The sequence below is a fragment of the Salvelinus sp. IW2-2015 genome, linkage group LG4q.2, assembly GCF_002910315.2.
Source record: "Salvelinus sp. IW2-2015 linkage group LG4q.2, ASM291031v2, whole genome shotgun sequence".
Taxonomy (NCBI): domain Eukaryota; kingdom Metazoa; phylum Chordata; class Actinopteri; order Salmoniformes; family Salmonidae; genus Salvelinus; species Salvelinus sp. IW2-2015.
This window is the reverse complement of record NC_036843.1, coordinates 8,880,664-8,891,042: the sequence shown is the minus strand read 5'-3', so window position 1 is coordinate 8,891,042 and position 10,379 is coordinate 8,880,664. Positions and strand designations below refer to the sequence as shown.

Sequence of the window (10,379 nt, the reverse complement as noted above, 5' to 3'; positions counted from 1 at the left end):
MAAAAACWGTAAACGKGATAAAATGTTTACATGGCACTGTATCCCCTTTAAGATCAGCATATCCCAGGCATCTTATCTGGGTTTCTCATAACCTGGATACAAGCTTTTTCGGGTTATTGTAAACAGGATATGTATGGTGTTTATATGCATCTCAATAACAGAATATTTCAGTATCCTGAATAATAATGGGATATTGGTGTGCATGTAAATGTGATCAGTGTTAGCTAGCTTGTGTTGTAGTAGTGTGACAATGGMAACAGCAGCTGCAGTGGATATTATCAACTTCAAAGTGGTTGTTGCTAATTTGTTAGCATCACCCKTTTCAAGATAAACTTTCAAACTTAGTTTACAAATCATCACCTGGTGAGTGGCAATTTTTTGTTGTTGCGGCTCACTTCCTGTTAGCAATCTTTCTGAAAATAATGATCGTGAAACATTGTTGCATTTAAACTTTAGATCACCGATTAGGGGGAAGAACGTTATAAAAATATATTTGCAATGCAATCTTATTGTTATGATTTCATGGGGAGTAAATGGGCTGCATATTCTTTAACATKATTTGATGCTGTGTGTGACTGCAGTCACCATACCAGCCGTGTCTATGTATTTGACCAAAACGGTCTCTCTTTCAGCGCCATGGAGTGCACAGGTATTAAGGTTGCTGTCGTTTCAGCACCACAAGCCTGTCACCTTTGATGTGACACTGTTGTTGTCGCTATTGGTGATGGTGTGATAGTGGTGTTAGGCTACCACAGGTTGTGTAAACAGTTTTTTGTTTTTCTGGTCGCATTATTTTATGCTGTGTGTCACACGTGTCAATGCCAGTTGTCTCTGTGTGCGCGGCAGCCCGAAGCATGGCCAGGCCTGTTTGATTAATTCATAATGTCATCAAAAAGCATTGCTCTTCCTTGACTAGAACGGTCGGACTACAGAAGATATGTCGGGCGTATTAAGCGATGCTATTWTCTTGATTTGATACAACGTAAATGGGAAGATTTTTTTTGTCAGTCTGAAGTCCTAGGTCCTATAGTCAAGTTTTGCCACTGAGTAGTGACAAATTACATACAGTACCCATGCTACATTGCAGTTGCCCAAACAAGTGACTATAGTACACCCCCTTGTGGAACGAAGCTCTAAGGACCAGTAGTGATGTCGAGGTGTTGTTTCCCTAAATTATAATAAAATGTCCTATTGCAGCATTAGTGCAGACAAATGCACACAGTATTATGAATTATTCCCAACWAAAAAAAACAAGTGTTCTGAGTGTTTTGATTTATTTTTCTATTTAACAAAAATTCCCATGGTAATGCACTACTTCTGAAGAGATTGGAAATACTAGGACGTAACTGCAGAGGTGAATTAAATCAATACCGCTTGAAAGGTTTTATCAATAAATCTGCCCAAAAGGTGCCTTGATCGGTTCACATGTTTAATCCAATGCAAAATATATATTTTTTAAAGAAAATACATGAAATGTTTTTTAGGGGAAATAGTTTGCTTTGTAGACCTTTACCAAATGACAAACTCAATGAAAAGATAAGTAAAAGCAAATATGAAATCTGGAAACTTCCAGCCATACACCCAACCGTTGAACATTTGGCTTTCACACTAGTCGAACAGACTACCAAACAAACTCATTCCATTACACTGATATGCATTTGCAAAACACTTTTACCAACAATAGAGTAAAAAAAGGTGCCATACATCACATCAGTCACCCCAAACACAACTCACGGAGAACAGCATCTAGAAATTAAAATAAATTAAACCCTGAAAACATAGAGGGGAATGTTTTGGAGTCATACAGTGACGGTCTATGTCCAGATAGGGAGACCTGCATAGTAAAAGGAGCAGTTCTTCCAGACTAGAGGTCTATGGGCTTGGTGGCTGACAGCAGTCTGCCATCGTTGAGGGGGTTCCTGGGGGAGCCTCTGTAGCAACACACATCCTTCTCAGCCACCTGCTGCACCACAGACTTCTGACCTTCACCTCCTGGGCTGTTCTTAATGGGTGTGTCACCTTTGGCCTTAGGTTGTACCTTGTTGGTCACGTCTCCTAGAGCGCAATTCCTGGGCTTGCGGATGATGCTGGCTGTYTTCTTGGGTGGGACAGGAGGAGGGCGGGTTTTTGTGGAGCAGCCCTTGTCATTTGTGAGTCCTCCCTTGTTGTCTGCCTGGCACTGGTAAGGCAGGAGCAGAGCCCCAGCAGACAGGCCACTCTCCAGGCTGACAGCCTTCCCCACAGGGGTGGGGGTGTCCTGGGCTCGGCTGGAGGTGTTCCCAACCACTGCAGGCCTCCTGTCCACCAGCAGAGAGTTGATCCTGCGGACAGACTGGCGCACGGGGGTACGCTGGAACTTGAGAGGGGACCTGACTGCTCTGGCCTGTGATTTAGGTGAATATAGGACGAGCTTGTTGAAGCGCTGGATGTGGTCTGCCACCCTCACCCTGCGGGTCTCCAGGGTGCCTGGGGAAGGCAGCTCCACCTGCTGATGCTCCTGCCTCCRGGGATGGGTACTGGGCTCTGGGGATGCCACAGCCACATCATCATCTACCATTACAGATACTGTACCCATGGGGGGTAGAGGGGTGTTAAGCTCCTGAAAGTACTCCAGCCCCGAGGCTCTGTATGGAGTGGTCTGGACCCCAGCGGCCATGCTACGTGTGAAGTGAGCAGGGCTCTGGATGTCCAGGGCATCGATCAGCCTACTGCAGTTCACCTGGTCAGCCACAGTCTTTGCCTCTCCCTCCACAGATCTGTCACCGCTGTCACCAGCACACAGCGACCGGTCACAGGCCTTCTCTGACAGACTGCCACTCCCTCCCACTTTAAACAGGGTGCTGTCTATAGACAAGGGAGACAGAGGAACAAACTTGATCTGACCAAATGTGATGTTCTGGTCATCAGCCAGACACCTGTGAGGTGTTGGCATGCTAGAACTCTCTTTGTTTGGTGATGCACCTTTGAGTGTTGAAGATTCAGATTCAGAAGTTGCATCTGTTTCAGTGTTCTCAGGCTGTGATGCCTTGTCCTCTCCTGAGGGGGCACTRTGGTTTCTCGGGACTGCCTGCAGGTCACTGCCTGACTCAGTGAAGGCTTTTTTGATCTTGAGTAAGGTGGGCCCGGTCTGGGACTGGCTGAACGAGCCCTCACTCTCCAGGCTCTCAGCGCTGGAGCCACAGCACAGCTTCTTGGGGAAGCTGGCCACCATGGGGGGCTTGGCCAMCACGATGGCAGGCTCAGAGTAGTAGTTGTTGTTCAGGCACATGTTCATGGGTGTGTCGGTGAAGGAGCCCCCGCCCAAGACAAGACCCCCGTCAGGGGTCTCCCCGCTCCAGGGCGTCCGGAGGGCACTGCCGTCATCACACTGGGAGGTCAGCAGGTTGTCCTCTGACTTACTGTAGAACTTGGAGCCTGTGGAGTACAGTGGGCAGTAGCAGACAGCGCTTCCCTCAAGGGACAACGTATAACACAAACACTGATCCATTTCATGCATTACTTTAACTCTTAGCACATTAATTATGAAAGTACATTTAGAATAATGTTAGTTTTTWAAATATGGACTCACCATTCGCCGAGCTCTTGTTTCGCAATACAGTCGGGCTAAATTCGGCATCTTTGGTGAAACGAAAACTGGTGGTGCACTCTTGAGTGGCAAGTCGCCAACCAATGGACTCTGAACCCTCTTTCTGAATCGCCAGCATGGAATGAGAAATKACATTGTTGGGATGGAAGCATCTAGATGTAGCCGTGCACTAGAACGTTGTTAATATGTATGACTGATGGATTGGAATTTAAGGGTCTTTGGAGTATGGTAAAAAGTTACTCTGAAGAAATGCTTTGGTCAATGTTTTATTAAATTGCAAATATACATCATTATGACGCACTATAAAATTACTGTCGTACCTAAACCAGGTTACAGTTCCATTTATGTAAATATMATATTTGGTTAATATATTAAATGTTTTAAAAGTCTTAAAATGTTAAGATTTCAAAAATCAAAAATAATATTTAATATCCTAGAATTGAGAGTATAAACATCTTGGTTCACTAGTTAATCAGTATAAACATTCCATCAAATGTTACAGAACAGTCATGCAGAAATAACGGTATTCTCGTCATGAAAATAATMATGTTTGACTTATAGGAAAAATTCATAATAATCTCTTAAAATKGGCTCCGTTCAATTTATTAACCCACCATGCATTATTGAAAGTAAACATGAATACGYTAAAACTGCCATAAATCGACAGACAACATGTAAGTAGTTAATCCAAAGATTAAAGCTAAAAATACAACCTAAAAATATTAGAAATAAGTGCTTCCGTGCTAAATTGTACCTTACAATTGCACCCTAATGCATAACTGTTCATTATTTATATTTAATTAGTACAATTAAAGTCAATAGGCTAACAGGGGTCAACAAGGCTGGGATTGAGAGCAGTCTTTCCCTTCAATTTGAGTACCAGATAATCAGTGTGAGGTCATACATGGGTATCTAAACTTACAGGGTCTCTGCTGYTCTTGCCCAGGCTGAAGCGCAGGCGCAGGGACTTACAAACGTTTTCTTTCTTGGTGACCTTGGGAGARAAGCAACCAGCTTTCCCTGACTCCACTCTGAAAAACAGACAAGAACATGTGAGCATACCGTTTCAACCATTGTCAAGTTAGACATATTATACATAATTACATTTGTAAGTCGCTCTGGATAAGAGCGTCTGCTAAATGACTTAAATGTAAATGTAAATGTACATACAAATATTCAAGAAGTTTAGTGCGTTTCAGATCGTTATCAGTTTGAATACAGGAACAGGATGCATCGTCATTACCACATAGGATTGGGAAATAGCCTTTGATAAACCACATGCATGTATGTACCTGTTGACAACATGCCGGTGACTCAGTCGTTTGCTCTTTCTCCTTGYRGAGCTGGCACAMTGCCTGCTGGACCTCCCAATTGAGGACAATGCATTCTGGGATGAGTTCAGGGATTCCGAAGCACTGGGGTCCATGTATCCTGAACAACAGGAACGAAAGGGAACACTCAGCACACTCCTTTTAGTCTTTTTATTTAAAAAAAATTACGTCACCCATTTTGATTATATAGGGCCGTGTTACCTGGTACAGGAGTAGAGCTTCCACCAAACAGAGCATTAGGTAGTAACTCTAAAACAAGGTTCTTTTTGATGGATCTCCGTTTCTTGCTGGAGCCATAACTTTGACCAGATTCCAAAGGAAGTTTTCTCTTGGAGTTGGGAGTAATTATCACAGGAGTTGAAGAAAAAACTGGGRAAAATCATGAGTGAATTTAGGTTTATGTTTCCCAAGTTTCCCAATGAAAATGATTCAGAACAGAGTCAACTGAAATAATTTGCGAGGATTCTGGATTTGCATTGATGGAGAATATTAAAGCCAATGGACAAGCACACAGGCAAAGAGTAGGCAAGACAATTTGGGCAAGCATCAAATCATTTAACGTAATAGGAAAAAAATGCTAACAAGACWGTGTTGCTACTCATTCACTACATATGAGCTAATGAAAACAATCTCMGATCAAATTGAAATTAAGAGTTTCTTAATTTCTGTGAAAGTCAAGCAGCTGATTCCTTGTTGTAAACTGGATGAGATGAATATGTGTTAGAGCTACGGGGGTATGCTCTCATTTGACGGCAGGAGGCGTGACCTAACCTGAATAAATACCTACCATATCCGTCCGACTGGGGAGTATTTGTGGGTGTTCTATTTGTTTTTAACTTATTCCGAGCTCCATTGACCATATCTGAAATGCGAGATAAAACATTCCAGATTTGGAAATTCAATAGAGCTTTACTGAGAAAGCGATAAGCCTACAGCACTGGATAATTTCAATGACCAAATGTTATACAGAATAAATTTATTCTACATCAGGCAATGTCCTGCCCAGTTTTTCCAGTGTATCTGACCTCCTAAACTGCGCCTGTGTCTCCTCTTGGTCCCAGAGTTTGTGTCTAACTCCTCTAATCCATYTAGAGTAGGGGAGAGAACAGCAGCCTCGCAGCCCAGCATGGCTGGAATCTTCTCCATGATGAACTGAGGTACCACACCTACCACAGAGACACATTTAGAAACTGTGAGCTATATACATTTACTTTTAACTATCACATTTAATCCCCAGTTGATTAATGACACTACAATAACAAAGCTTGAACTGTTACCGAAATCCAGAGCATGTTCTATAAGACAATGGACCACGGCTGCCTGTTGCTTGAGGCGTTTCTCTGTGCTGGCGTTCATCTTGTCTGCCCCGTCTCCAGCGTGCAGGAGGTTGGGAGCCAGGATCACAGACAGGTTACTGCTGTCCATCTTATTCACACCACTTCTGAGAYAAAGCAAAACCAGGGTGGGAAAGAATGATTGCCCCAGTCCAAAATGGTACAGATATACTATTTAATTACGAGACAAACTTGTGAAATTGTACCTCTGAGAGACTTTGTGGAGGAAGGCGAAGAAGTAATGTAGGATGCTCATGTTTCTGTCAGGCAGTACACAGGACAGCAGCAGRGTGGCAGAGGTCCTCTCCTCCTCTGTGGGCAGCTGCTGGGCCTTGAGGAAGGCATCATGCAGCTCTGTGGGCAGAACAGGATCTGGTAGCTCCCTGAAGAACTGCTTGACCAGGCCAGCAACATCACACGGCAGGGCAGTGGACAGGCACTCCTCACCCTTATCCAACTTCGCCTACCCAGACAAAAACAAACAATGATGCCCTGTGTTTAACTATCCCAGCAGCCAGGGCCTCCCTATTCATATCAAGGTCAACTGCAGCAGGGTCAACCTCCAGCCATCACTCACCCTGAGTGCTTTCAGRCGGACAATGGAACCAGACTTTCTGAACAAACCCTCTGTATCCACATGCTCCAGCAGACTTGTGCACGCATCCATGAGAAAGCTGGGAAAGCAAGGGGGTGGGAGAAACAGACCATGAAAAGGACAAATAATTGGACTAATACACACAAATAAACACAAACAAAATATTGMGTTAAAAAGAAGTAGAAGTTCTAGCTAAGACAGGTGTTTATCTTACCATGGTACACTGCCATTCTCCACATTGTACTGCGGAAGGCTCTCCAGCGGTACACCAAACACTTTCACCTGGAAAAACAAATGTCATTATTTCCACTTCATGTTTGATTTCAATAAGGAAGGCTTTGCACGGGCACTGGTTTAATCCTCCTATATAGGCCTAACTCACTAATAAACTTCAATTTGGTAACCCATCAATCAAACCACACCACAGAAATATCTGTGAAAGGGCACTCAAGTCTTTACATGTGAATCGTCCCTACTCAGCAGAAGGCAATGACAACTGGTTTAGAACATTTACGCATTCCATTGCCCAAGGCGGTAGTTTATAACTCATCACCTGATCAAATACAGACTAGCTGTATGTTGTGCCTGCCAAGTGCCAAACAGTTCTCTTAAGTATTTTAGAGGGAGAGACTAGAAAACAAGTGCTTCAATGTGCTTTTGAAAAACAACAGCCTATATCCTACCACAGCCCTGTGCCATTTATTTAATAGATTTCCTGCCAGTACATTTGAGAGAATGTATGAGTTAAATGGACAAAACCAATTGCCTTAAATCAAATTAGTCTACCTGCCAAAGGCAAGCATTCCTTGAGCCACTCTCTCATCACCAAGCTCAATAAAACAGTCTGTGCTATTATGTATGCCTCTTTAGGAATTTGTCATAACAGGGGGCAGACTGACTCAAATGTGTCTTCTATTGTCATTTTTTTGACTCACATTTAAGACAAGGAACAATTGACTTAGCTAGCTAAATACATAAATCTTAGATAGCTATGGCTAGTCCACCCCTTAACAGCATTACTTGTTGGGGAGTGAACCTCCATCTCAGTTCTGGCTGACAGACTAGCCCTTGATCACGACATGTAGTTCCATTACATTACACATAAGTCATTATGTGTCATTGGACAAAGACATATTCTTTACGGGGTCCTATTTTTAAGATCCCTGACACTCGGGTTGAACATAAACATGCATCGCTTGCGGTAAGGATTTGGAAGCACAAAGGACCTTATYGTTCATATCAGAGAGAAATAATTGCCGAAAAGGGTTTATTTTGATAGACACCTTATAGGGTTGGTATTCGCACGCAGCCATGATATGAAAGTAAAGTGCTTTATGTTTCTAGAAACCTATTACACTGAGAATCAAATCCAATCTACGTTTGTCACGTGCGCCGAATACAACATTTATTCGATTCACGTTTAGATTGAGTATTTGGCTGCCAGAGTCAGTCTACCTCTGAACATTACACCCAGTAAGAGTACATCTTGGGTTGGCAGACAGACTAACATTAATCAACAATGAAAGTGAATTACAATGATAGGCTTAACAAATGGGGCTGGGTGAAAGTTAGCTCTTGACAATTCCAGGCAGAATTCTGCCTTCTTCCTACAGTTCTCAGCCATCATTATATGCTGACCAGACCGGACACTTCGCGTGCTCGAGCATCGCAAAATAAATTTAGAAATCCATGTTATTCAATTATTGCACTACTCGCGCACGCCAACTAGCGTCTGCGTTGCCAAGGGCTRAAATAGAAGTCCTTTCTATTTCTGACACAGATCTCGCTGAAAGTCCTGCCTCTCCCATYTCCTCATTGGTTTATAGAAGCAGGTACCCACGTGCCATCTCCTCATTGGTTATACCCACGTGGGTGATTGAAAGACGAAATGTTTTTGCCGGTTGTAGTGGTAAAAGTGTAGATGCCAATCACCATATAAGTTCAAAGATGAAAAAGCCTGGAAGGAGAGATGACTAGAAATTATTCGGTTGGCCGTTTTATGTGTATATTAATTGTCGGAATAGAAGACCTTGTGCATTTCAGGTAAAATAACAACTCAATGTTTATATCCCAGGACAAATTAGCTAGCAACAGCAAACTAGCTAAATAGGACAAATTAGCTAGCAAGTGCAAGCAAGTGCAAGCTAACTAACTAAATTGGCATACATGTTTAATCCTTTTCGACCTGTCCCCAAATTAATGTAATTGGTTCAGAGTTTGTTTTGAYATTTTAACCTGCATGTCGTGATCGCCTTTGGTGTAGGGGGACAAAATAAATGTATGCACGATAGCGCACGCGCGCAGCCGGTTTGGGTTCCGTAGCCTCGCCCACGACTGCCTCACATGAACAACAATCCGAACGATGCGTTTTAACTTTTACAGTCAATAATAAATCACTAGCAATATGGCTTTCGAAACATATGGCCGTTATCTTTGATCAGCATGGAATAATCTTTCAAATTAAAAAGWTACACTTACTGTACTGTAGCAGTTTTGCACACAGATACATACAGTTATGGGTGCCTCCATCCAACAAAACTACACTTCTGTTTCACTCCCCGAGTTACTGTAACGTTACGCTTACACAGGTGTTCAGAGGATGCTAGATAGCTCATTAGCACAGGTGGTTGCATCTTGTTTTCCATAAACTTGCAATGTGACATGGATGTGTGGGAACACTAACAAGGTGTGTATCAATGTAACCTTGTTAATATATATATTTCTCGCTGATAGGTCATTTTTCTTCCAAAACTGTACCGCAAGTGATGCATGTTAATGTTCAACCTGAGCGTCGGGGATCGTAGCAAAAAAACTAACTACAGAAGACGCCTTAATACAATGACTTGTGTCATGTAATGGAACTGTGAGTCATGAGGGCTACTTTGGTGAAAATGCACCGAATGATGCAAATTAGTCAGGCAGGATGGTTCACAAACAAGGAACTTATCCAGCTGACTAATTCAGTCTAACATTGTGCACGTTTCTAGTGTGTATCTAGCTTGCAAACTAAACAAAACAGACTTACCGAATAGTTAACTGTCAACTTGCAGCTGGTGTGAGCTTTGTTTTTGTTCCAATTCTTCGTCTTTATCCCATAARCAGCACGAAGGTGTTGCACAACAGCCAGACGCATCACATTTCTTTCAATRCTCTTCATCTTTCACTTTAACAATGACTTCCACTGTGCCTTCTTAAAATGTTCAACACAGCTACCAATTTACCTAGCCAACTAGCAGATTATCTATGCGTATCCTTCTCTAACGTTAGCATAACAGCTAGCTAAAAGTGGCCARCTAACTATCCCACGTCCGCACTTCCCTTCCTTTCAATCAGCAACAACTCTTTGCGTACGCGCTTCTTCTCATTCAAAACAATCCATCTAACGTTAATTTGACAAACCAAATCCTTTGACACAACCTGCAACTAGCTAGGTCGACCATCAAATAAAAACAACCGCTGTGCCAACTATCCAGTCCCAGCAGAATCGACCCTGTTAGGCGCTATCATTATTGTGTAGCATGCCCACGTTCGCT

General features: G+C 42.8%; 1 protein-coding gene across 3 annotated transcripts; it reads right to left on the bottom strand.

Moving 5' to 3' along the window:
- Window positions 1–1,257: 1,257 nt before the first annotated feature.
- Window positions 1,258–10,187, bottom strand: LOC111963244 (rho GTPase-activating protein 11A). 3 transcript variants are annotated; one of them, XM_023986553.2, is made up of 12 exons: window positions 9,872–10,187; window positions 7,061–7,128; window positions 6,829–6,925; window positions 6,458–6,714; window positions 6,195–6,358; window positions 5,943–6,083; window positions 5,705–5,779; window positions 5,119–5,286; window positions 4,879–5,017; window positions 4,509–4,617; window positions 3,569–3,689; window positions 1,258–3,414 (listed from the first exon to the last, which is right to left on the bottom strand). In XM_023986553.2, the coding sequence occupies exons 1-12, from the start codon at window positions 10,001–10,003 to the stop codon at window positions 1,865–1,867; spliced, it is 3,021 nt and encodes a 1,006-aa protein (XP_023842321.1). In that variant the 5' UTR covers window positions 10,004–10,187; the 3' UTR covers window positions 1,258–1,864. The 3 variants fall into 3 exon arrangements, with proteins under 3 accessions (XP_023842321.1, XP_023842322.1, XP_023842323.1); XM_023986554.2 differs by having other exon boundaries at window positions 6,195–6,355; XM_023986555.2 differs by lacking the exon at window positions 5,705–5,779.
- Window positions 10,188–10,379: the final 192 nt, after the last annotated feature.